At 49.8% G+C, this 26,064-nt stretch overlaps 4 protein-coding genes and 1 pseudogene across 4 annotated transcripts; 2 read left to right on the forward strand and 3 right to left on the reverse strand.

The window, feature by feature from the left end:
• Positions 1–662: 662 nt before the first annotated feature.
• On the reverse strand, positions 663–1,624 carry LOC123094163 (germin-like protein 9-3). The gene has a single exon (XM_044516219.1). It carries the CDS (start codon positions 1,549–1,551, stop codon positions 895–897), a length of 657 nt encoding a protein of 218 aa, XP_044372154.1. The 5' UTR covers positions 1,552–1,624; the 3' UTR covers positions 663–894.
• Positions 1,625–2,770: 1,146 nt separating this feature from the next.
• On the forward strand, positions 2,771–3,736 carry LOC123094164 (germin-like protein 9-1). The gene is made up of 2 exons (XM_044516220.1): positions 2,771–3,097; positions 3,219–3,736. The coding sequence occupies exons 1-2, from the start codon at positions 2,802–2,804 to the stop codon at positions 3,646–3,648; spliced, it is 726 nt and encodes a 241-aa protein (XP_044372155.1). The 5' UTR covers positions 2,771–2,801; the 3' UTR covers positions 3,649–3,736.
• Positions 3,737–7,835: 4,099 nt separating this feature from the next.
• Positions 7,836–8,515, reverse strand: LOC123094113 (germin-like protein 9-3; annotated as a pseudogene).
• Positions 8,516–10,216: 1,701 nt separating this feature from the next.
• LOC123094165 (germin-like protein 9-3) lies at positions 10,217–10,867 on the reverse strand. Its single transcript, XM_044516221.1, has one exon. The coding sequence runs from the start codon at positions 10,865–10,867 to the stop codon at positions 10,217–10,219; it is 651 nt and encodes a 216-aa protein (XP_044372156.1).
• Positions 10,868–11,490: 623 nt separating this feature from the next.
• LOC123094166 (germin-like protein 9-1) lies at positions 11,491–12,213 on the forward strand. The gene has a single exon (XM_044516223.1). The coding sequence runs from the start codon at positions 11,491–11,493 to the stop codon at positions 12,211–12,213; it is 723 nt and encodes a 240-aa protein (XP_044372158.1).
• Positions 12,214–26,064: the final 13,851 nt, after the last annotated feature.

Consider the following 26,064-nt stretch of genomic DNA (forward strand, 5'->3'; position numbering starts at 1 on the left):
CAATGTCGTCTTGATTTGGATCGAACTGTTTGTGTGTGTTGATGTTTGGAACTCATGATCTTGACTCTTTGAGTTACATATATGTTCACGATTTTGTATTGGGTTGTGCCTGGTGAGTTTGTATACCATTTTGAAGGCACCGATGTTGTATGGTACACAGTTTCAGTTTGGCATATGATACATGTTTTAAACAATTCAGACTTCACAAAAGTGTACAATTATGTGCATGATGAAATTTTGGCATGTCAAATTTGTAGCAGTGAACTAATTAAGTGAACTTTGCTGTCAAATTGTGGCGATGAACTTGGCGATTAGAGCTAAGGAAGAGGCACTAGCCAGAGGGGCGATTCAGCAGTTTTTAGCTGCGATATATTGTGGTGTAGTGAATGCATTGAAATTTGTTCTTAGTTCTATCCATTTCAAGATTGTAGCTAGTCTTTAGTTACATATATATTTGGATGTTTCTGTGGCGTTAGGTAGTTAAAACAGCACAGAACCATTTCATTTCGAGCGGCCATCTACTGAGTTCCATAGTGTTATTTAGAATGATAGGCTTCTCCCCAAAATGGTGTACAGAAGATAGAGAGGGACACTTGCTTTATGTTATGACTTGTAATAATAAGTGTGATTTCTATAGAAGAAACAGAGTTTACTTGTAACCATGGAAATAAAAAAAAACAAGAGTTGCATAACAGACACAACTATATTTGATGGCATAATCTTAACACCCAAATCAAATGAAGTTTGACATGAGTCACCATAACAATTCACAAGCCACAACATGCGCATATTATTACACAACTTAAAACTCACAAGAACACCAGGTTCACTCCACCATCATTCACTAGCTCGATGTGGCCTTATTATTCAGGGCGACAACAATACACCGACGAATCATTTCTTTGCTGGCGGAGTGAGTGCCGCCTTGAGCTTTTGCACGGTGGGCAGGTCAGTCTTGAAGGACTTGGCGAGCACCGCATCGTCAACACCAGTACCAAACACGGTAACAGGAACAGACACGGTGCCCGCGGCGGCGCTACCGAATGCCGAGAGTGCAACTGCGGGGCTTTGCCCTGGGTTGGACTGATAGTGCACCAGACCCTTGGGGAATATGAACATGTCGCCGACGGCTAGGTCCTGAGTGTAGAGCTTGCCAGCCGTGTCGACGAAGCCAACGGAGAGCGCACCGTGAAGGACGAGCAGTAGCTCTGCTGCACGAGGGTGGGTATGGGGTGGGTTGATGGATTCGGAGGGGAACTTGAGCATGGCGTAGGACACGCTCTGCCCGTTGAGTGCCGGGAACTCGGTCATGCTGGCCTTGGTCACAGTGAAGTTCTGCGCCCCCGGCATCGGCATGGTCATGTTCATGGTGGCGCGAAAGCCGGTGTAGGTGAAGAAGTCGCCGGTGATGTTCATTGGTGCTATCCCGTACATGTCGTTTGGGACGACAAAGTCGGCGAGGATGTCCGGGTCGCCGGCCACAACGGCAAGTGGCGTCGTGACCAATGCAACCACCACCAGTAACAAGGAGTAGCAGTTGAGGGACGCCATTGAAGTTGAATGTAGCTACAAGGTAAGCTAATGATTTAGTGGCGCCAAGAGACTGATTGGTGAACGCTGTGGTTGTGACTTGTGAGTTGTGGTGAAGATGTTGAGCTACCTGTTGTGTTATTTATATACACAAGAGGCAATCTAGCTAGCTAGCGAGGTGATGAAGAGTCTGATAAACCAAGGGCCATGAAAAAACACTGTACAACAAGCTGTAGCCAGCTAGTGCTATTTGACACACATCTGAGGAAGAATTAACTGGCCAATTCCATGCAACTCTTGGTGTCTCCAAGCATATATATGGATATACCAGCATGCGACTCAGAATCTTTTTGTTCTCATTCTGATACAAACTTTGCAGCCTCAACTTGACAAATATGATCTGTGCACCAAATACCCTGCAAGTATGTAATGTAGTACATACTCCCTCCGTTCCTAAATATAAGTCTTTCTAGATATTTCACCATGGACTACATACGGATGTATATAGACTTAGTTTATAGTGTAGGTTGACTCATTTTGCTCTCTATGCAGTCCCTTATTGAAATCTCAAAAAACACTTATATTTAGGAACAGAGGGCACGGAGGCCCTCTCCTAAATATAAGTCTTTTTAGAGATTTCAATATGGACCTGTGTTTTGATTTTTGGTTTGAGATTTTTTTCTCGCCCCAGGCCAAGATGGCCGAATTTCGGTCATTTTCAAAAATTTCGGCCAAAATTTTGACCGAAATTTGACTAAAATTTGTCAAATTTGACCAATTTCGGTCGAAGATAGATTTTGCCCCAGGCCGAGATGGCCGAAATTCGGCCGAAATTCAAAATACAGATATGGACTACATACGGACATATATAAACGTAGTTTAGAGTGTAGGTTCACTCATTTTGCTCCATATGTAGTTCATATTGCAATTTCTAAAAACACTTATATTTAGGAGCAGAGGGAGTATATGACATGAGCACAAACGTGTATATCACCTGTGAAACTTAGGAAACAACGATGGCAATGGCAAGCCAATTTGTTCCAGCTAGGAGTGTCCCTACAGGCTACAACCATGAACTGTAACACTGGATTTATAATCATGTCTCAACCATGAACTGTCACAAGGGCATCAAACTTGGGAAACAACGATAGCGATGGCAATCCAATTTGTTTGGCCCCTACAGGCTACAGCCTCCTACAAATAATCACAGCCTCAGGCCGGCCACCTCCACTCCTCCACCCTTCACACAACCTTACTACTACTACGTGAAAATGGTGTCGTCGTGTCTTGCCCTCGTCGTCCTCCTTGCTCTGCCCTTCCTTGCCCTCGCCGGCGACCCGGACATCCTCACAGACTTCATCCTGCCGCCCGGCAACAATGTGTCGCTCCTCAACGGCACCTTCTTCACCTACACAGGCCTCTTCGCTATCGACTCCGCCAACCCAGCCAAGTTCACGGTGACAAAGGCCACCGCCACCGAGTTCCCGGCGCTGCTCGGCCAGTCCGTCTCCTACGCCGCCCTCAGCTTCGGCCCCGGCACCGTCAACCCGCCGCACGTCCACCCAAGGTAACAAAACTTTACACGCTTTCTAGCTCATCATGATTGATCCTCAGTATATACTATATACACGTTAGTGCTCATGTCATATATGTGCTTCTTCTTCCATGATTGCAATGGTGGCCGGCAGGGCGTCAGAGCTGCTTTACGTGGTGGAGGGTCCGCTGCTGGTGGGCCTCATCGACGAGACGAAAGGTGAGCTGTACGCGCAGACGCTGCAGACGGGTGACATGTTCGTGTTCCCCAAGGGCATGGTGCACTTCCAGTTCAATAGTGGCGACCATGTGGCGCGTGCCTTCTCGGCCTTCGGCAGCTCCAGCCCCGGCACCGTCTCGCTCCCGACTGTCCTCTTCGAGTCCGGCATCCCTGACACCGTCCTCGAGAAGTCGCTTCACGTTGACCAGGCCACCGTGGATGTGCTCGAGCAGGACCTGGCGCCACTCGCTCCCGCTCCCGCTCCCTCTCCAGATACACCGCCAACACCTAAGAATGGTGGTGCAGCACCCGCACCGGCGTGCTTCGCGCTGCTAGCTTGCTTCGCCGCTGCATTGTTGTTGTGACTTGTGAAGTTGTGACTGAGAGCCATGGCTTATCTTGTTGCGAGGAGCGTAGTCTAAAAGTACTTCATCCAATAAGCTATTTCGAGTATCCGAAGAACCAAAATAATTGTGATGGTTTCTAAGGGGGGGGGGGGGGGGGGGGGTATTTATATATGTGAAAGGTATTTGAATTTGTTGCACTTGGTTTACAGTATACAAAGTGTGTGCATGGACAATTTAGATGATTGTTGAAGTTGACACTTGGGTACATAATACAGTTAAAAATATTTATTGCTCAATGCAACCGACAAATAGCTAATGCTGGATATATTATCCACACACACACACTCACACTCAAGAAATAGGTGTTTAATTGACACATCATGCTAGTAAAAGACACAACACATACTCCCCTTCCAATTTCGATGAGCAAGGTTGTCTCTAGTCAAGACTACTCCCCGGTTTAAGAACCAAAGGAAGATGATAACCCCAAGAGATAATTTAAGCTTCCATAGTTTGTAGTTATCCACATGGACGTCACTATGGGCAGTGTTGAATATAAAGACTTCAAATGAACTTTCTATTCTGGTGCGAGTGTCATCTAAATTTGTCCGACTCACATGACAACTGATGGACTGCAAACATGTAAGCAGTTCATTCGATGCTGTGAGGCCAGACCCTAACAAGTCCCTATGGAAAGAAACATCAGGATCGGCTTAACCTAGGATCTTGGAGATTGTTACAAACTTATGTGTAACAATTCAATATAGTCCTAAGTATTGCACCTTAAAAGGGGTGGCGTAAGTTAGGTGCCCTCCAAAAATCTAAGTTGAGAACCATCTTTAATTAAGAAAGTACCAAATCAAAAAAGAATTCATTGGCCTTCATGAACCTAGCCAAAAAAGGGATCCACATAGGAGTAAATTAAGTGAAGCACTAGTTTCATTCACCCCTATGGTCCCTTTTCCTCTCCCGCTCCCTCTCTCTCCATCTTCTTCCTTAAGCCAATGGTTGCACATTTCTTGGGCCTTTGCTCCGACGCTTTTGCATCATTCCACTTCTTTTCTTCTCCTTCTCGTTGCAGCACCGACCTCTTCTGTATAGTACGAGACCACTCAGCTCCGCAAGCAACCCCCACGCGCGCCCAACCTGAAACATGTGGCAAGACTCCAGCACGGAGAACTTGGCCATGCCCTTACGCCCAAAAAAATAAGACCCCGTCACCCAAGATATGGTAGGCTTTTTGATCTACTGCACGGACTCATATGTCCTTTTTTCCCCTTTTGCGCTTTGCTTATGTGACTGGGCTTCTTTCTGATGGCACATGTCCTCATTATTTTTCAATTATCCGATGAGAAACAAAACATTTTTTGTGTCAAAAAAGTCACAACAAGCATATTATCATATTCACAAGTCACAACAACGTAACTCAAAAAAAGTTACAACAACACGTGCCGGCTTATTCTGTCATTATGTGATCAAGTTTAAATCACAAATATCCGTTGAGGTTAGAGGTGTGATTTATAACATGACCAACCAACCAAAATTACATGGATCTAAATTGAAGAGTATTATATGCATGCTTCCATAATATAATTTAAGATGATGGTGGCATACCCAATTTGTTCTAGTCACGCGACAACACAGTTACAAGAAGTTTCAAGGATGCAAGGAATTCTCTCAAACTAAATTTAAATTTCTTTAACATGTTGCATGAATAGATAAATGGACTCACCCAAACTCTATGTAGTGTTCTTTTCCTGCAAATATTTCATATTCTATAGTGCTATAAAATATGTATTTCACCATTCCAAATAATCAGGACCATCATTCTTTATTTATTTCGGATGCAACTCAATAGGTATTTATAACGGTTGCAAACTCTCGCAGCAGAGGGCACACACCATTGGTTGTATCAATGAAAAACATTCATGGAAGGAAAAAAGGGATAAAATAATACCATTAGCACTAGATGAACAAATTAAGCTAAGATTACATGACAGATATTGTTATTTCCTTCATTCGCTGTATATATTTGAGCTATAATCACCACACACCACGTTCCAAAATATAGTGCATATTTTGTTTTCCAAAAGTCAAGCATGTCTATGTTTGACCAAATTTAAAGAAAAAAAATTATATCAACATCCATAGAGTGTGAGTGTGTCTAAATCAGATGAAGAGTGTGGTCAAAGCTTCAGTCCTTAGTACAAGTCATGGATTGATTTTCAACTGCAAACTATTAAATACATGTGGCTGGTCTCTCCATGGATAGAGCAAACAAATTAAGTGTTGGTCAAAATAAGCCGCCCTATTCAGACACCAAACATAATTGGGAGAAGAATCCACTGAACACATGCAGGCATGTGGCACACACAAAATTCCAAAACACCTCATGCAGGTTATTTAAACGAGCAATCCCTAAATTCACTAAGCTCCCTAGGGGTTGGAGGTCTCTCAATCAATTGAGGGTCCAATTTTGGATTTGTGTCCCGATTTTGACCGGGTCATCAAGCTAGGTCCTGTAGAGGGATCAATTCTGGGTGCGTCCCATTGGTAAGTGGTTAAGTGGTGCGGTCAGGGTGGTCGGTGGAAGAATCGCTGGTCTCTCACTTTCCCCTCCCGTTCACAATGTTACACGGAGAGGCAGAACCAAGCCATGGGTTCGTCTCCTCTGCGGCGGGTTCTGCGGCGAAGGGAGAGATTGGGAGTACCCGATCTATTCCCTAGACTTGTAAAATATTAGGGGTAAGGTAATGAGTGCTGGCGTTTTGGTGGTGATGGCAGTGGCACAACAAATAAGGCTAGTCGTAGTGGGAGTAACTTAGCTAGTAACATAACACATCCCAAGACAAATTTGCTTATGTGGCAAGTAGTTAATGAGAGGAGAGATGATTGTGGTAACATAACACACCCAAGGAAAAATGAGTCAACATCTCAATTAATGAAGGCTTGCATGATATCACTCATATGTTACTACCCATTATAGAGGTATTAACATGGACTAGTAACATATGCATGTAACTAGTCTAATTTACTTCCCACTATGACTAGCCTAAGGGTACCTCGACCTCAGCATCATCTTGACATCTTCCTCGGAGGTGGCGGCAAGGTTGGAGGAGTGGCCCTTTGTCGGTCTCCTGGATCTTGCGAGGGTGAGTGCCAGGGCGGCATTGGTGGCCACTTGTGGCGGAGCGGACGGGCTCCCGGTGTTTTGTGCTCATGGATCTGGCGAGCAGGCATGCCCTCATGCGGTCGCCATGGCAGAAGTTTCCGATAATTATGTTAAGTTTGAACAAAGATTCAAAATACATTTATGCAAGCTTTCATTTTTGTAGTGATTTGTCAGCTTTTGTTTTAGTAAGCATGACTTTGACTACCAACTACAGATTTGTTTGGAATTCAAACCACTTGGGTTGAGAGCTGTATTTTTTTCGACAATAGATTACAAGCCATAGTACCAATACATAAAGGCAATTATCCTATCGAAGAAAAATGTATTGGTCGCATGCAGGTCAATCAAAAAATGTGCACAGCAGCCTACTATAGAGAACAAGTTGGGCAGAGCTCACCAAGAAAAGAAAACGTATTACTATTTTACAATGCTGGTGAAAAATGGGGCAGCAAGGTGCGCTTTATCTTCTAGCAAACTCCAAAGCACGATGGGAAATGATCGCCGAAATAACAATGAAATGGAAGCCAATTGTAAAATAACAATTACACCCTTCATTTCATAATGTAGTGGGCAGACGCTTTTCGATATTTAAGTTTAACCATCAATTAGACCAATAATACATAAACCAAGTTACTGAAAAATTATACCATTGAAAACTTCTTTCAAATACGAATTCAATGGTATCATTTTTATGACACATAACCCGCATTTTATTGGTTAAATTTATGGTCAAACTTAAATCTCGAAAATTGTGTGCGCACTACAATAGGAATGGCGCGAGTAATATAGTATGTCACATTGAAAGTAACATGACGGGGTTTACATGTAAATGAGCACAACAAAAAAAGGGAGAGTTGCATAATAGACACATGTACATTTGATGTCATAGTCTTAACAGCCAAATCAAATAATAGTTTACATGGTCACGACAAACAAATCACAAGTGGCAACAAGCATATTATTACACAATTTAAAACTCACAAGAACACAAGGTTTACTCCACCATCACTCGGGAGCTTGATGACATTATTATTCATGGTGACAGTAATACACTAACGGACCATTTCTCGGGTGGCGGAGTGAGTGCCGCCTTGAGATTTTGCACGGGGGGCACGCCAGTCTTGAATGACTTGGCGAGCACCTCATCGTCAAAGCCTGTGCCGAACATGGTAACGGGAACAGATACGGTGCCCGCGGCGGCGCTACCAAAGGCCGAGAGGGTGACTGCTGGGCTTTGCCTCGAGTTGGACTTGTATTGCACTAGACCCTTGGGGAACACAAACATGTCACCGGCGGCCAAGTCTTGCATGTAGAGCTTGTCGGTTGTGTCCACAAAGCTGACGGAGAGCGCACCGTCGAGGACAAGCAACAACTCAGCAGCGCGCGGGTGCGTGTTCGGGGACTGATGGGTTCTGAGGGGAACCTGAGCAACGCATAGGCTCATGCTCTACCCGTTAAGGGCTAGGAAGTCCATCATGGTTGCCTTGGTTAATTACAGTGAAGTTATGTGCCCCTGACATCGGCATCGGACTGGTCATGTTCATGGCGGCACGGAAGCCGATGTAGGTGAAGAAGTCACCAATGATGTTCATCGGTGCTTTCCCGTACATGTTTTTTGGGACGCCAAAGTCGGTGAGGATATCTGGGTCGCCGGCATGCCTAGACCAAAGCAACCACCACCAACACTAAGGTGTAGGAGCTCATGGAAGCCATTGAAATTGAATGCATCTGCAAGCTAAGCTAGTAACTTATCTGTGCTAAAAGAATTATTGATAGAGGCTGTGGTGAAGATGTTGGGCTTCTTGCTGTGTTATTTAGAATTTTATACACAAGAGGGCAAACTATTTTTGTGACGAAGAGTCTATGACATCTAGGGTGACGTATGAGCATTCTAGAATTGCAAGCTGTAACCAGCCAGCTAGCACACACATCTGAGGAATATTTAACTGGCCTATGTATGCAACTCTTTGGTGTCTCCAAGCATATGGATGGATATATGCCTGCAACGCAACTCAGAAACATTTGTTATCATTCTAATAAATAAAAAACTTGGGCGTTTGTGTCTCTCACTCTCAACTTGAACAATCTGAGCTGTCTGAACTGTTCAGCAAATAGCCTACAACTGTGTGTCTGTTTTAACACTGCATTATTAAGCCTTAACAATTAAATGTCACAAGAGCATGAGGTCATTTTTGTTTCTTTGTCAGGAGGTAGAAACCCCGGGCCGATGAGGTCAGTTTGTTGTCGCGTTGTGCACTCTATTGGTCCATAGTAGCGAATGTCACAATTGCGTGAATTTTGTGGCGACCTCAATTAGAACGCTACTAAGCCACCCAAAAGAATATTGTCCTTATAATCTATTAAATGTATTAAGGCTACCTGCTATTGACAATGAGATGCATTCGATCTATTGCACGCACTTGTGCATAATTTATTTTTATTTCTATTTTGTGGGGAACATTATTGTAGTTTTTTTCTTGGTGCTCATTTTTGCGAGTGGGATTTTCTTTGATGTCATGAGTAATTATTTATATGTTGACTAACAAACAAACAAAAAACTTTCCTGTCATATACCCTAAACTAGGAAATGGTTGGTCAACTCAAAAAACAAAACAAAAATGGTTGGCATTGGCCACCTGAAATTGTCAATATTAAGATAGTAAGTGTGGTTCAGTAGACCTGGAAAAAAATCTTGGTCTATTACTCATAAATGTGAGATCATAATTTTTGCATCACTTTTTGTTTGCATGAATCTTAAAATCTGATCCCGAAAAATTGCAAAACACTATATGAAGAGCTTTTATAATTTACCTGCAGAAAAATATATTCTACACCTCTCTCTCTCTCTCTCTCTCTCTCTCTCTCTCTCTCTCTCTCTCTCACACACACACACACACACACACACACACACAGCGCCTCAAACTCCAAAAGCACCTCGTGGAGTTTTTAGTTTAGTGAGCATCAAAAACTCGAAAACACGGGATGGTGAAGCGTCAAAAGCAGCACCAGCTTATCGCACGGCGGAGTTAGGCCATCTTTGGCGCTGAAATAATAACGAAATGGAACCACAACACTACTCAACTGTATAATTACTATAATAGTCACACACTCATACTGAAAGTAACATGATAGAGTTTACATGTAACAATGCAAGGAAAAAGAATAGAGTTGCATAACAGACACAAGTGTATTTGATGGCACATTCTTCACAGCATGATTAAATAAAATTTGACATGATCACAATATCAACTCACAAACCACAAAAAGCATATTATTACAAGTCACAACAATCACAACTCAAACTAACAATACAACCGGGATATGACACTATCATGCGCTAGCATGGTGGCCTTATTTGTTCACGGCAGGGGCGACACAGTGACGAAGAACAAGAGCGACAAGAGCACAAATGAATCACTTCTTGGGTGGTGGAGTGAGCGCTGCCTTGAGCTTCTGCACCGTCCAAAAGTCAGTCTTGAACGACTTGGCAAGCACAACGCCGTCAATGCCGGTGCCGAACACGGAGGCAGGCACATTCACGGTGCCAGGGGCGGCGCTGCCAAAGGCCGAGAACGCGGTGGCAGGGTTGGGGCCCTGGTTGTACTGGTAGTGGACGAGGCCCTTGGGGAACACAAATAAGTCGCCGGCCATGAGGTCCTGTGTGTAGAGCTTACCGGCAGTGTCAACAAACCCGACGGAGAGCGCGCCGCTCTGGACAAACAGCAACTCAGCGGCGCGCGGGTGGGTGTGCGGCGGGTTGACGTATCCGGAGGGGAACACGAGCATGGCATAGGATACACTCTGCCCGTTGAGCGCAGGGAACACCCCCATATTGGCCTTGATCACAACGAAATACTGTGGAGGCCACGGCATTGTCTCGTTTGCGGCGCGGAAGTCAGTGTAGGTGAAGAAGTCACCAGTGATGTTCGTCGGCGGCATGCCAACCATCGGCGCCGGCACAATGAAGTCACCAAGGATGTCTGGGTCGCCGGCCACGGCGGCCAGCGGTGCCCAGACCAATGCAACCACCACCAACACCAAAGAGTAGTAGTTCATGGACGCCATTGAAGCTGAATGTAGCTACAAGGTTGCTAAGAGAGTGATGGGTGGAGGGTGTGGTTGTGAGATGCGGTGAAGATCTTGCAGATCTGCTTGTGTTATTTATACAGAAAATCGATCGAGACATATGATGAAGACCAAAGCTGCAACACGCATGCACCCACGCACGTACCCACGCATGCACGCACGCACGCTAGGGCTAATTGGCACATCTCTGAGGAAGAATTAACCGGCCAGTGTCATGCAACTCTTTGGTATCCCCAACCATGCATATGGACATCAGGACATACATGCATGCAAATTAGGAAAAAGAATTAGCATTCTGATCAAAACTTTGGTACTTTGTGTCTCACTCTGGACTTGGTAAATTACAGCTGTACGACTTGTCCACCAAAACCCTGCAAATAATATGTAATGTAACACTGGATTTAGTATTATCAAAGCTTCATCGATGCTTACAAATTTGCTAGTTACCTGTCAAACATTGGAAACAACAATGGCAATGGGGAGCTAAATTTGCTCCAGCTGGAAATGTCCTCTTGACGGCTCTTCCAATGCCCCGGCGACTCCTACAAATAGCCTGCAGCCGGCGACCTCCACCGATCACAAAACCATACAACTCAGCGAAAATGGCGCCAGCGTCTCTTATTACACTGCTCGTCATCCTCTCCGTGGCCTTCGTCGCCCACGCCAGCGACCCGGACATCCTCACCGACTTCATCGTGCCCCCGGGCACCAACGCGTCCGTGCTCGACGGCGCCTTCTTCACCTACACCGGCCTCATCGCCGGCAACTCCGCCGACCCGGCCAAGTTCACCGTGTCCAAGGCCACCACGGCCGAGTTCCCCGCGCTGCTGGGCCAGTCCGTCTCCTACGCCGCCCTCGTCTTCGGCCCCGGCACCGTCAACCCGCCGCACGTCCACCCCAGGGCCTCGGAGCTGCTCTACGTGGTGCAGGGCCCGCTGCTGGTGGGCCTGGTCGACGAGACCAAAAACGAGCTCTATGCGCAGACGCTGCAGACGGGCGACATGTTTGTGTTCCCCAAGGGCATGGTGCACTTCCAGTTCAACGGCGGCGAGCACGTGGCGCGCGCCTTCTCCGCCTTCGGCAGCGCCAGCCCCGGCACCGTCTCGCTGCCCGTAACGCTCTTCGAGTCCGGCATCCCGGACGCCGTCCTCGAGAAGTCGCTCCACGTCGACGAGGCCACTGTGCATGCGCTCGAGCACGCCCTCGCGCCGCCCGCTCCTGCTCCCGCTCCCGATTCCCCACCGGCGCCCAAGAATGGTGCCGCCTCGCCAGTGCCAGCATGCCTCTCGCTCCTGGTTGGCTTCGCCGCCGCATTGTTGCTTTGATTTGGGATGCTGTGAGAGCCGTGGTTTCATCTTGTTGTCCGTTATTCACGACCTTATTTCAAAAGTACTTACGATCGTGAATAAGCTATTTAATGTATCCGATGAATTTTGAATATTCTGCTGATTTTTAAATAACTATGCACCTGAGTAGTTCTTTTAGATGAATTTTGAAGTTGACATGAAGATGCATAAATTTGGGGCGGTTGAGTCTATAATTTGGGTTAACTCATGTTTGGATTTAAGATGATTCTTCAACATTTCTATAATTCTCTAGTGAATGAATCATATAATTACCGGAATATAAGTGCATTGTCCACCTTATTGTATCATTTCTTGTGTTGTGCAGAGATGGTTGATGCCGATGGTTGTTGTATTTCATCATCTGTTGTTTTGAACGATTCATTTTTTCGATTCAATTTTTCCTTTTTTCTCTGCCTAGGCATAGCTTCAGTCTTGTATGACTGGTTTGTGCAAATGTAATCTTTTTTGTGTATGTGTTGATGTTAGTTATGTGCATTTTAATCGTGTAGAGATTGGTTGTGTGATCATTGTGTTTGTATCCTCGTGATGCTAAATTATGTGTTAATTAAAAGCACCATTTATATGTAAAATGTTTGTCATAAACACGTATATGTAAATCTTTGACAATATAAACGTTATACCTAGTCATATATCATAAATCTTTGACAAGATATTCGTTAGATGATGCACTTTAGAGCTCTGCACCAAATAAAAGAAATTTGGACAAACATATAAATTTTATAAATATTTTTTATGAGAAACACAATACATACACAGATGCTCACACACACACACACACACACACACACACACACACACCCTATCCTATGAGCATTTTCGAGAGACTGAGCCAGCGGATCTTGATATTAAAAAAGTCGTCATAGACACCTTCTAGTTGATAGACATGCTATACCATTGAAAGAATAGTGTGGGGGAAAGCTAGAATGAATCCAGGGGGGAAATGTGATCACCCGTGATAAGTCTAGGACCTGAATCCCGATGGGCAGATTATTCTCAGTTCATAATTTCATAAAAGTGTGTCACTAGATCTCAGTCGATTGAGACTTAATGAAGTCATGAATGTTAATTAATTTCGTACGTTGTTCATGGTCTATGACTATCTCCAGGGTGTGTTGAGTTAACACGTACGATCGAGGAGCAACTCTGAGATATTTGGAGATGCTACTAGAATCATAGTCGAAGGAGAAACCGGCGCTCCTGGTGGGGCTAAACAACTCGCCTCCTTTATGGACGGTCTTGTTCCTCATGTCAACGGCGAGCACCCATACCGGGAGGCCTGTGTCGCGGTAGTCAGCCTTGGTGAGGAAGTACACAATGCCGTCCTCTTGCAGGCTCAGCTTGGGCAGGCCAATGTGGGGAGCTACGGTACCATCAATGTCTGGTCGCAACTCAGAGGAGTCGAGCTCGTAATCGATGCGCCACTCCTCCGGAGACAAGCTAGTACCACGAATGCCGATGCTCCACATCGCGGCCTTCCAGCCATGCGCGCTGGGCTGTAGGTCGACGTACTTGATTATGGAGCCACCGAGGACGGCCACGTCCCGGGTAGACGCGTCGGTCGGCTCCACCGGCGGCGGCAGTGGCAAGAAGCGGAGTGTGGGGCGCTCGTCGAGCACGTCGGAGAAGACGATGGTGCCTGAGAGGTTCACCCAGGCCACCGTGCCCTTGTCTCCTCCGATGACGATCGTCTTGTGCGTGTAGTTGTCGGGGAGTGGCTCGAGGACCGCCACCGGCTGCTTGCTCCAGGCGCCGGTGTCGGAGTGGTACAGCCAGAGATGGGAAGGGTTGTCGAACCCGAACCAACGAGACTGGGCGGCAATGACGTAGCCGCAGTTGCTGCTGCTCCTGCAGTCGTGGCCGCCGGCTCCATCGTCATGGCGGCCGCGGCGGCACTGCCGCACGATGGCGGCCGTGCCGTCGATAAAGCAGTGGTGGTGGCCGGGGTGCGGGAGGTGCACCAGCGAGGGGCCGCGGGCGTCGTACACAAACAACTCCTCTCGCTTGCTGTCGTCGTAGAGCACGGCGCCGAGCGGTGTGTCGCCGATGAGGACGCGTATGAGGGCGAGGCTCCCGTCCGCCTCCGTGGCGACGATTTCCGGCGGGTCGGCGAACACGGGGTTGCCCAGGCCGACGGCGTAAACGCACAGGTAGGAGACCCGCGGCGGGTGGACGGCGCAGAAGGTGACCTTGATGCTGCTGCCCTCGAGCTCGGGGTCCGCGATCTCGCAGGTCGCGGTGGTGGCATTGTCGCGGTTGGCCAAGTAGGCGTACGGCTCGAGAAGGACGAAGGGCGGCCGCTCGCCGCCCTTGTCCTCGTCGGGGTAGCCGTGGGCAGGCGGGGTCAGGGACGGGCAGTCCTTGAGGTTTATGTGCCTGCGGATGATCGGCCGTTCGTCTACTCCTGCATGGTGGCCATGAGCAGCAGCAGCAGCGAGATCCATCGACCCCAGATCCAGGTGTTCGTCCTGGGTGTGCATGGATCAATCCCACATCGGCTGGCTCTTGTTGGGTGTGTGCACAGATTTAAGTAGGGGGAGGGAGTCGGAGGTGGAGACCGATCCGAGATGAGATTGCAATCAGAGTCGGAGTCGGATTCGGAGTGAGACTGGTGGGGAGCAAACCAAGGCGCCAGCCGCCTCTTCCTCCTCTTTCTATCATTATTTCAAGACTGAGACTGTTGGGTCAACCATAGTCTTCGGTTGCATGCACGCGGCACCAGCCGCAGTAGCTTCCTTGGCTTTACGAAGGTAGCGACTAATCGGTTGAACGGTGTAGCTGAACATGTCGTAAAACCCACTCAACAGCATTTATGTAAGGTCCCAACATATTAAATGGAGTGGTTGTCCTGCACAAAACTGTACATGAACTGCACCGAAAAAAGTTGAACGGTGTCATTCTTAAAATTGATTTTGTGAAAGCCTACGGTAAAGTTAAGTGTCCCTTCCTGTTGCAACGCATGAAGGGGTTTTCACAAAAATGGTGTCGCTGGGTAGAGAGCTTTGTCTCTGGAGGTAGTGTGGCCATAAAAGTTAACGATGATGTTGGCAACTATTTTCAGACAAGGAAGGGGCTTCGTCAAGGCGACCCCGCATCTGCTATTTTGTTTAACATTGTGGCCGGCATGCTAGCTACCCTTATTGAGCGGACCAAGCTGGATGGGCAAATTAGTGGGGTCATTCCACACTTGGTAGAAGATGGTCTATCTATTCTACAATATGCGGATGGCATGATACTATTCATGGATCATGCTCTAGATAAGGCAAGAAATCTCAAGCTGCTCTTATGTGCTTTTGAGGAACTTTCTGGCTAATTTTCATAAGAGCAAACTTGTTTGCTTTGGCGATGCTGCAGAATCAGCACCTGAGTATGCTGAGATTTTTGGATGCCAGCTCGAGCAGTTTCCGATTCGGTATCTGGGTGTTTCCATACACTATCGGCGTTTTACTATCGCTGAGTGGAAGCATGTGTAAGAGAGACTTGAGAAACGTTTAGCCAGTTGGAAGGCCAAACTCTTGTCTACGGGGGGCGATTGATCTTAATCAATTCTGTCCTAAGCAACATGTAATCAATTCTGTTCTAAGCAATATGATTTTATATATGTTGTCATTCTTCCACCTGCCAAAAGGGGTTCTACAACGTCTACACTATTTTAGATCTGGATTTTTTTGGCAATGTGATAATGAAACCAAGAAATATCGACTGGCTAGGTGAAGCGTATTATGCAGACCTAAAAGTCAAGGGGGTCTGGGAATTTAGGACCTTGAGATTAAAAACATTGCTCTTCTCAGCAAGTGGGTTTATAAACTACTCACTGAGAATGTAGTATGGCAGGAAATCATTCGCAACAAGTATGTGGGATCCAATGTCATTTCTCAAATTCATTGGAAACCTGGGGATTCACATTTTTGGAGTGGTGTCATGAAGGCCAAGGAATTCTTCTTTCAATTTGGGACCTTCTCGGTTAGGGACGGTTCTCAGGTTCGTTTCTGGGAACAACTCACTAATGGTGTAATATCCGAGCTTGTACCGGATTTATCAATCGGCCAAGGTTTTACAAGTGTTCACATAATTTTTAAAATGCTCGCACAATTTCGAAATGTTAATTTGGAAATTAAAATATGTTTTCTAAATTAAAATACCGCCACTTCCTCACCCATGTCGCATATGACATGCATGCATGCATGCAAACCAGCATGAACACCACTACAACTAACTGTTTGTAGCGGGAAACCCCAGACAATGCACTACTACGTCACACCGAGCGGCGGCATCACTCCTTTCGCAGGCCACCGCCGCACCATCATTGACACGCAGCGCAGCCACGCCATGCTGCCGTAGGCCCTACCGCCCTAGACTCTTACTCCATCGCAAGAGCAAGCAGGTCGGCCGCTGCCCCAATCTGGACACCAGAGGCCACGCAAGAGCATCGATGCAGCCCAGGTCGCCCATCACACCAACTACACGCCGCTGCGAGATTCCCTATCAGCGAGCCGATCAGTCAGGTGAAGGACCAAGCGCCGCTGGCGGCAGCTATGCTCGGAGGGTGCTACCGGCGACGGAGAGGTGTAGGGTGTGGAAGAGGCGAGTCATCCTAGGATGCAACGGCAAAATCCGGCCATCAACATGGCTCCTGACGCCAGCTGAAAATGTGTTTTATATGCGTTGTTGAACTTAATGTGATATGTTGTAAACTGCACTACAGATGCAACCCGTTGATGAGGGGGGCCAAGGTGGCCGACCGCACAGGGCTCATATTTTTTTGGGCCCCTGGTCCAGGAAATAATACGTAGTTATGTATATAAAAGATTAAAAAATGCCCCAATCAATACATGCACCTTCCACATGCCGGCAACACCTTTCAACACACTAGTGTTTTTGATTTGAAACAAAACCAGTGCATGGACGTATACGGCAGCCTGCATGTTAGTTTCCGTGACTCCCGCTTAGCCCTCCCATTCCAGTCACACGTAACTGTTTAGCTCTGGTTAGCCATCGTTAGAGCATCTCCAACAGGCGCGCTAAAAAACGCGCCCGTGCGGTAAGATTGCTTTTTAGCGCACGCCGATCAATTCGCGCGCTCCAGCAGGGCTCTTTGCCATCAGCATCAGCAGCGGACGGCAAAGGCCTGCCGTTAACCACCTAACGGAGTAACAACGCATTTATTACCGTCCGTCTTCTTTGCCGTCCGCTGCTGATGGCAAAGGCCCCTTTGCCGTCAGCTGCCCGAAGCAGACGGCAACACAGCTCTTTGCCGTCCCCTACTTTGCCGTCACCTTTTGCCGTCCGCGGCTGACGGCAAAGGTCTTTGCCGTCCGCCATCCATGCCTTTGCCGTCCGCCGTGGCAGATGGCAAAGTAGCAGATTCCTGTAGTGATGTTAGTTTCCGTGACTCCCGCTTAGCCCTCCCATTCCAGTCACACGTAACTGTTTAGCTCTGGTTAGCCATCGTTAGAGCATCTCCAACAGGCGCGCTAAAAGACGCGCCCGTGCGGTAAAATTGCTTTTTAGCGCACGCCGATCAATTTCGCGCGCTCCAGCAGGGCTCTTTGCCATCAGCATCAGCAGCGGACGACAAAGGCCTGCCGTTAACCACCTAACGGAGTAACAACGCATTTATTACCGTCCGTCTTCTTTGCCGTCCGCTGCTGATGGCAAAGGCCCCTTTGCCGTCAGCTGCCCGAAGCAGACGACAACGCAGCTCTTTGCCGTCCCCTGCTTTGCCGTCACCTTTTGCCGTCCACGGCTGACGGCAAAGTTCTTTGCCGTCCGCCATCCATGCCTTTGCCGTCCGCCGTGGCAGATGGCAAAGTAGCAGATTCCTGTAGTGATGTTAGTTTCCGTGACTCCCGGTTAGCCCTCCCATTCCAGTCACACGTAACTGTTTAGCTCTGGTTAGCCATCGTTAGAGCATCTCCAACAGGCGCGCTAAAAGACGCGCCCGTGCGGTAAAATTGCTTTTTAGCGCACGCCGATCAATTTCGCGCGCTCCAGCAGGGCTCTTTGCCATCAGCATCAGCAGCGGACGGCAAAGGCCTGCCGTTAACCACCTAACAGAGTAACAACGCATTTATTACCGTTCGTCTTCTTTGCCGTCCGCTGCTGATGGCAAAGGCCCCTTTGCCGTCAGCTGCCCGAAGCAGACGGCAACGCAGCTCTTTGCCATCGCCTACTTTGCCGTCACCTTCTGCCGTCCACGGCTGACGGCAAAGTTCTTTGCCGTCCGCCATCCATGCCTTTGCCGTCCGCCGTGGCAGATGGCAAAGTAGCAGATTCCTGTAGTGATGTTAGTTTCCGTGACTCCCGCTTAGCCCTCCCATTCCAGTCACACGTAACTGTTTAGCTCTGGTTAGCCATCGTTAGAGCATCTCCAACAGGCGCGCTAAAAGACGCGCCCGTGCGGTAAAATTGCTTTTTAGCGCACGCCGATCAATTTCGCGCGCTCCAGCAGGGCTCTTTGCCATCAGCATCAGCAGCGGACGGCAAAGGCCTGCCGTTAACCACCTAACGGAGTAACAACGCATTTATTACCGTCCGTCTTCTTTGCCGTCCGCTGCTGATGGCAAAGGCCCCTTTGCCGTCAGCTGCCCGAAGCAGACGGCAACGCAGCTCTTTGCCGTCCCCTGCTTTGCCGTCACCTTTTGCCGTCCACGGCTGACGGCAAAGTTCTTTGCCGTCCGCCATCCATGCCTTTGCCGTCCGTGGTGGCAGATGGCAAAGTAGCAGATTCCTGTAGTGATGTTAGTTTCCGTGACTCCCGCTTAGCCCTCCCATTCCAGTCACACGTAACTGTTTAGCTCTGGTTAGCCATCGTTAGAGCATCTCCAACAGGCGCGCTAAAAGACGCGCCCGTGCGGTAAAATTGCTTTTTAGCGCACGCCGATCAATTTCGCGCGCTCCAGCAGGGCTCTTTGCCATCAGCATCAGTAGCGGACGGCAAAGGCCTGCCGTTAACCACCTAACAGAGTAACAACGCATTTATTACCGTTCGTCTTCTTTGCCGTCCGCTGCTGATGGCAAAGGCCCCTTTGCCGTCAGCTGCCCGAAGCAGACGGCAACGCAGCTCTTTGCCGTCGCCTACTTTGCCGTCACCTTTTGCCGTCCACGGCTGACGGCAAAGTTCTTTGCCGTCCGCCATCCATGCCTTTGCCGTCCGCCGTGGCAGATGGCAAAGTAGCAGATTCCTGTAGTGATGTTAGTTTCCGTGACTCCCGCTTAGCCCTCCCATTCCAGTCACACGTAACTGTTTAGCTCTGGTTAGCCATCGTTAGAGCATCTCCAACAGGCGCGCTAAAAGACGCGCCCGTGCGGTAAAATTGCTTTTTAGCGCACGCCGATCAATTTCGCGCGCTCCAGCAGGGCTCTTTGCCATCAGCATCAGCAGCGGACGGCAAAGGCCTGCCGTTAACCACCTAACGGAGTAACAACGCATTTATTACCGTCCGTCTTCTTTGCCGTCCGCTGCTGATGGCAAAGGCCCCTTTGCCGTCAGCTGCCCGAAGCAGACGGCAACGCAGCTCTTTGCCGTCCCCTACTTTGCCGTCACCTTTTGCCGTCCACGGCTGACGGCAAAGGTCTTTGCCGTCCGCCATCCATGCCTTTGCCATCCGCCGTGGCAGATGGCAAAGTAGCAGATTCCTGTAGTGATGTTAGTTTCCGTGACTCCCGCTTAGCCCTCCCATTCCAGTCACACGTAACTGTTTAGCTCTGGTTAGCCATCGTTAGAGCATCTCCAACAGGCGCGCTAAAAGACGCGCCCGTGCGGTAAAATTGCTTTTTAGCGCACGCCGATCAATTTCGCACGCTCCAGCAGGGCTCTTTGCCATCAGCATCAGCAGCGGACGGAAAAGGCCTGCCATTAACCACCTAACGGAGTAACAACGCATTTATTACCGTCCGTCTTCTTTGCCGTCCGCTGCTGATGACAAAGGCCCCTTTGCCGTCAGCTGCCCGAAGCAGACGGCAACGCAGCTCTTTGCCGTCCCCTACTTTGCCGTCACCTTTTGCCGTCCACGGCTGACGGCAAAGGTATTTGCCGTCCGCCATCCATGCCTTTGCCGTCCGCCGTGGCAGATGGCAAAGTAGCAGATTCCTGTAGTGATGTTAGTTTCCCTGACTCCCGCTTAGCCCTCCCATTCCAGTCACACGTAACTGTTTAGCTCTGGTTAGCCATCGTTAGAGCATCTCCAACAGGCGCGCTAAAAGACGCGCCCGTGCGGTAAAATTGCTTTTTAGCGCACGCCGATCAATTTCGCGCGCTCCAGCAGGGCTCTTTGCCATCAGCATCAGCAGCGGACGGCAAAGGCCTGCCGTTAACCACCTAACGGAGTAACAACGCATTTATTACCGTCCGTCTTCTTTGCCGTCCGCTGCTGATGGCAAAGGCCCCTTTGCCGTCAGCTGCCCGAAGCAGACGGCAACGCAGCTCTTTGCCGTCCCCTACTTTGCCGTCACCTTTTGCCGTCCACGGCTGACGGCAAAGGTCTTTGCCGTCCGCCATCCATGCCTTTGCCGTCCGCCATGGCAGATGGCAAAGTAGCAGATTCCTGTAGTGATGTTAGTTTCCGTGACTCCCGCTTAGCCCTCCCATTCCAGTCACACATAACTGTTTAGCTCTGGTTAGCCATCGTTAGAGCATCTCCAACAGGCGCGCTAAAAGACGCGCCCGTGCGGTAAAATTGCTTTTTAGGGCACACCGATCAATTTCGCGCGCTCCAGCAGGGCTCTTTGCCATCAGCATCAGCAGCGGACGACAAAGGCCTGCCGTTAACCACCTAACGGAGTAACAACGCATTTATTACCGTCCGTCTTCTTTGTCGTCCGCTGCTGATGGCAAAGGCCCCTTTGCCGTCAGCTGCCCGAAGCAGACGGCAACGCAGCTCTTTGCCGTCCCCTGCTTTGCCGTCACCTTTTGCCGTCCACGGCTGACGGCATAGTTCTTTGCCGTCCGCCATCCATGCCTTTGCCGTCCGCCGTGGCAGATGGCAAAGTAGCAGATTCCTGTAGTGATGTTAGTTTCCGTGACTCCCGCTTAGCCCTCCCATTCCAGTCACACGTAACTGTTTAGCTCTGGTTAGCCATCGTTAGAGCATCTCCAACAGGCGCGCTAAAAGACGCGCCCGTGCGGTAAAATTGCTTTTTAGCGCACGCCGATCAATTTCGCGCGCTCCAGCAGAGCTCTTTGCCATCAGCATCAGTAGCGGACGGCAAAGGCCTGCCGAAAACCAACTAACAGAGTAACAACGCATTTATTACCGTCCGTCTTCTTTGCCGTCCACTGCTGATGGCAAAGGCCCCTTTGCCGTCAGCTGCCCGAAGCAGACGGCAACGCAGCTCTTTGTCGTCGCCTACTTTGCCGTCACCTTTTGCCGTCCACAGCTGACGGCAAAGTTCTTTGCCGTCCGCCATCCATGCCTTTGCCGTCCGCCGTGGCAGATGGCAAAGTAGCAGATTCCTGTAGTGATGTTAGTTTCCGTGACTCCCGCTTAGCCCTCCCATTCCAGTCACACGTAAATGTTTAGCTCTGGTTAGCCATCGTTAGAGCATCTCCAACAGGCGCGCTAAAAGACGCGCCCGTGCGGTAAAATTGCTTTTTAGCGCACGCCGATCAATTTCGTGCGCTCCAGCAGGGCTCTTTGCCATCAGCATCAGCAGCGGACGGCAAAGGCCTGCCGTTAACCACCTAACGGAGTAACAACGCATTTATTACCGTCCGTCTTCTTTGTCGTCCGCTGCTGATGGCAAAGGCCCCTTTGCCGTCAGCTGCCCGAAGCAGACGGCAACGCAGCTCTTTGCCGTCCCCTACTTTGCCGTCACCTTTTGCCGTCCACGGCTGACGGCAAAGGTCTTTGCCGTCCGCCATCCATGCCTTTGCCATCCGCCGTGGCAGATGGCAAAGTAGCGGATTCCTGTAGTGATGTTAGTTTCCGTGACTCCCGCTTAGCCCTCCCATTCCAGTCACACGTAACTGTTTAGCTCTGGTTAGCCATCATTAGAGCATCTCCAACAGGCGTGCTAAAAGACGCGCCCGTGCGGTAAAATTGCTTTTTAGCGCACGCCGATCAATTTCGCGCGCTCCAGCAGGGCTCTTTGCCATCAGCATCAGCAGCGGACGGCAAAGGCCTCCCGTTAACCACCTAACGGAGTAACAACGCATTTATTACCGTCCGTCTTCTTTGCCGTCCGCTGCTGATGGCAAAGCCCCTTTGCCGTCAGCTGCCCGAAGCAGACGGCAACGCAGCTCTTTGCCGTCCCCTACTTTGCCGTCACCTTTTGCCGTCCACGGCTGATGGCAAAGGTCTTTGCCGTCCGCCATCCATGCCTTTGCAGTCTGCCGTGGCAGATGGCAAAGTAGCAGATTCCTGTAGTGATGTTAGTTTCCGTGACTCCCGCTTAGCCCTCCCATTCCAGTCACACGTAACTGTTTAGCTCTGGTTAGCCATCGTTAGAGCATCTCCAACAGGCGCGCTAAAAGACGCGCCCGTGCGGTAAAATTGCTTTTTAGCGCACGCCGATCAATTTCGCGCGCTCCAGCAGGGCTCTTTGCCATCAGCATCAGTAGCGGACCGCAAAGGCCTGCCGTTAACCACCTAACGGAGTAACAACGCATTTATTACCGTCCGTCTTCTTTGCCGTCCGCTGCTGATGGCAAAGGCCCCTTTGCCGTCAGCTGCCCGAAGCAGACGGCAACGCAGCTCTTTGCCGTCCCCTACTTTGCCATCACCTTTTGCCGTCCACGGCTGACGGCAAAGGCCTTTGCCGTCCGCCATCCATGCCTTTGCCGTCCGCCGTGGCAGATGGCAAAGTAGCAGATTCCTGTAGTGATGTTAGTTTCCCTGACTCCCGCTTAGCCCTCCCATTCCAGTCACACGTAACCGTTTAGCTCTGGTTAGCCATCGTTAGAGCATCTCCAACAGGCGCGCTAAAAGACGCGCCCGTGCGGTAAAATTGCTTTTTAGCGCACGCCGATCAATTTTGCGCGCTCCAGCAGGGCTCTTTGCCATCAGCATCAGTAGCGGACGGCAAAGGGCTGCCAATAACCACCTAACGGAGTAACAACGCATTTATTACCGTCCGTCTTCTTTGCCGTCCGCTGCTGATGGCAAAGGCCCCTTTGCCGTCAGCTGCCCGAAGCAGACAGCAACGCAGCTCTTTGCCGTCGCCTACTTTGCCGTCCACGGCTGACGGCAAAGGTCTTTGCCGTCCGCCATCCATGCCTTTGCCGTCCGCCGTGGCAGATGGCAAAGTAGCAGATTCCTGTAGTGATGTTAGTTTCCCTGACTCCCGCTTAGCCCTCCCATTCCAGTCACACGTAACTGTTTAGCTCTGGTTAGCCATCGTTAGAGCATCTCCAACAGGCGCGCTAAAAGACGCGCCCGTGCGGTAAAATTGCTTTTTAGCGCACGCCGATCAATTTCGCGCGCTCCAGCAGGGCTCTTTGCCATCAGCATCAGCAGCGGACGGCAAAGGCCTGCCGTTAACCACCTAACGGAGTAACAACGCATTTATTACCGTCCGTCTTCTTTGCCGTCCGCTGCTGATGGCAAAGGCCCCTTTGCCGTCAGCTGCCCGAAGCAGACGGCAACGCAGCTCTTTGCCATCCCCTACTTTGCCGTCACCTTTTGCCGTCCACGGCTGACGGCAAAGGTCTTTGCCGTCCGCGATACATGCCTTTGCCGTCCGCCGTGGCAGATGGCAAAGTAGCAGATTCCTGTAGTGATGTTAGTTTCCGTGACTCCCGCTTAGCCCTCCCATTCCAGTCACACGTAACTGTTTAGCTCTGGTTAGCCATCGTTAAAGCATCTCCAACAGGCGCGCTAAAAGACGCGCCCGTGCGGTAAAATTGCTTTTTAGCGCACGCCAATCAATTTCGCGCGCTCCAGCAGGGCTCTTTGCCATCAGCATCAGCAGCGGACGGGAAAGGCCTGCCGTTAACCACCTAACAGAGTAACAACGCATTTATTACCGTCCGTCTTCTTTGCCGTCCGCTGCTGATGGCAAAGGCCCCTTTGCCGTCAGCTGCCCGAAGCAGACGGCAACGCAGCTCTTTGCCGTCGCCTACTTTGCCGTCACCTTTTGCCGTCCACGGCTGACGGCAAAGTTCTTTGCCGTCCGCCATCCATGCCTTTGCCGTCCGCCGTGGCAGATGGCAAAGTAGCAGATTCCTGTAGTGATGTTAGTTTCCATGACTCCCGCTTAGCCCTCCCATTCCAGTCACACGTAATTGTTTAGCTCTGGTTAGCCATCGTTAGAGCATCTCCAACAGGCGCGTTAAAAGACGCGCCCGTGCGGTAAAATTGCTTTTTAGCGCACGCCGATCAATTTCGCGCGCTCCAGCAGGGCTCTTTGCCATCAGCATCAGCAGCGGACGGCAAAGGCCTGCCATTAACCACCTAACGGAGTAACAACGCATTTATTACCGTCCGTCTTCTTTGCCGTCCGCTGCTGATGGCAAAGGCCCCTTTGCCGTCAGCTGCCCGAAGCAGACGGCAACGCAGCTCTTTGCCGTCCCCTACTTTGCCGTCACCTTTTGCCGTCCACGGCTGACGGCAAAGGTCTTTGCCATCCGCCATCCATGCCTTTGCCGTCCGCCGTGGCAGATGGCAAAGTAGCAGATTCCTGTAGTGATGTTAGTTTCCGTGACTCCCGCTTAGCCCTCCCATTCCAGTCACACGTAACTGTTTAGCTCTGGTTAGCCATCGTTAGAGCATCTCCAACAAGCGCGCTAAAAGACGCGCCCGTGCGGTAAAATTGCTTTTTAGCGCACGCCGATCAATTTCGCGCGCTCCAGCAGGGCTCTTTGCCATCAGCATCAGCAGCGGACGGCAAAGGCCTGCCGTTAACCACCTAATGGAGTAACAATGCATTTATTATCGTCCGTCTTCTTTGCCGTCCACTGCTGATGGCAAAGGCCCCTTTGCCGTCAGCTGCCCGAAGCAGACGGCAACGCAGCTCTTTGCCGTCCCCTACTTTGCCGTCACCTTTTGCCGTCCACGGCTGACGGCAAAGGTCTTTGCCGTCCGCCATCCATGCCTTTGCCGTCCGTCGTGGCAGATGGCAAAGTAGCAGATTCCTGTAGTGATGTTAGTTTCCGTGACTCCCGCTTAGCCCTCCCATTCCAGTCACACGTAACTGTTTAGCTCTGGTTAGCCATCGTTAGAGCATCTCCAACAGGCGCGCTAAAAGACGCGCCCGTGCAGTAAAATTGCTTTTTAGCGCACGCCGATCAATTTCGCTCGCTCCAGCAGGGCTCTTTGCCATCAGCATCAGTAGCGGACGGCAAAGGCCTGCCGTTAACCACCTAACGGAGTAACAACGCATTTATTACCGTCCGTCTTCTTTGCCGTCCGCTGCTGATGGCAAAGGCCCCTTTGCCGTCAGCTGCCCGAAGCAGACGGCAACGCAGCTCTGTGTCGTCCCCTACTTTGCCGTCACCTTTTGCCGTCCGCCATCCATGCCTTTGCCGTCCGCCGTGGCAGATGGCAAAGTAGCAGATTCCTGTAGTGATGTTAGTTTCCCTGACTCCCGCTTAGCCCTCCCATTCCAGTCACACGTAACAGTTTAGCTCTGGTTAGCCATCGTTAGAGCATCTCCAACAGGCGCGCTAAAAGACGCGCCCGTGCGGTAAAATTGCTTTTTAGCGCACGCCAATCAATTTCGCGCGCTCCAGCAGGGCTCTTTGCCATCAGCATCAGTAGCGGACGGCAAAGGGCTGCCGTTAACCACCTAATGGAGTAACAACGCATTTATTACCGTCCGTCTTCTTTGCCGTCCGCTGCTGATGGCAAAGGCCCCTTTGCCGTCAGCTACCCG

The sequence above is a fragment of the Triticum aestivum genome, chromosome 4B (assembly GCF_018294505.1).
Source record: "Triticum aestivum cultivar Chinese Spring chromosome 4B, IWGSC CS RefSeq v2.1, whole genome shotgun sequence".
NCBI lineage: Eukaryota > Viridiplantae > Streptophyta > Magnoliopsida > Poales > Poaceae > Triticum > Triticum aestivum.

What these genes read in the sequence shown, in the direction of transcription:
- LOC123094163 (XM_044516219.1), bottom strand. Translation starts at nt 1,551, where the DNA reads ATGGCGTCCCTCAACTGCTACTCCTTGTTACTGGTGGTGGTTGCATTG.
- LOC123094164 (XM_044516220.1), top strand. Translation starts at nt 2,802, where the DNA reads ATGGTGTCGTCGTGTCTTGCCCTCGTCGTCCTCCTTGCTCTGCCCTTC. An exon ending in CCGCCGCACGTCCACCCAAG is followed by an intron (nt 3,098 to 3,218) that starts GTAACAAAACTT and finishes GGTGGCCGGCAG; the next exon opens with GGCGTCAGAGCTGCTTTACG.
- LOC123094165 (XM_044516221.1), bottom strand. Translation starts at nt 10,867, where the DNA reads ATGGCGTCCATGAACTACTACTCTTTGGTGTTGGTGGTGGTTGCATTG.
- LOC123094166 (XM_044516223.1), top strand. Translation starts at nt 11,491, where the DNA reads ATGGCGCCAGCGTCTCTTATTACACTGCTCGTCATCCTCTCCGTGGCC.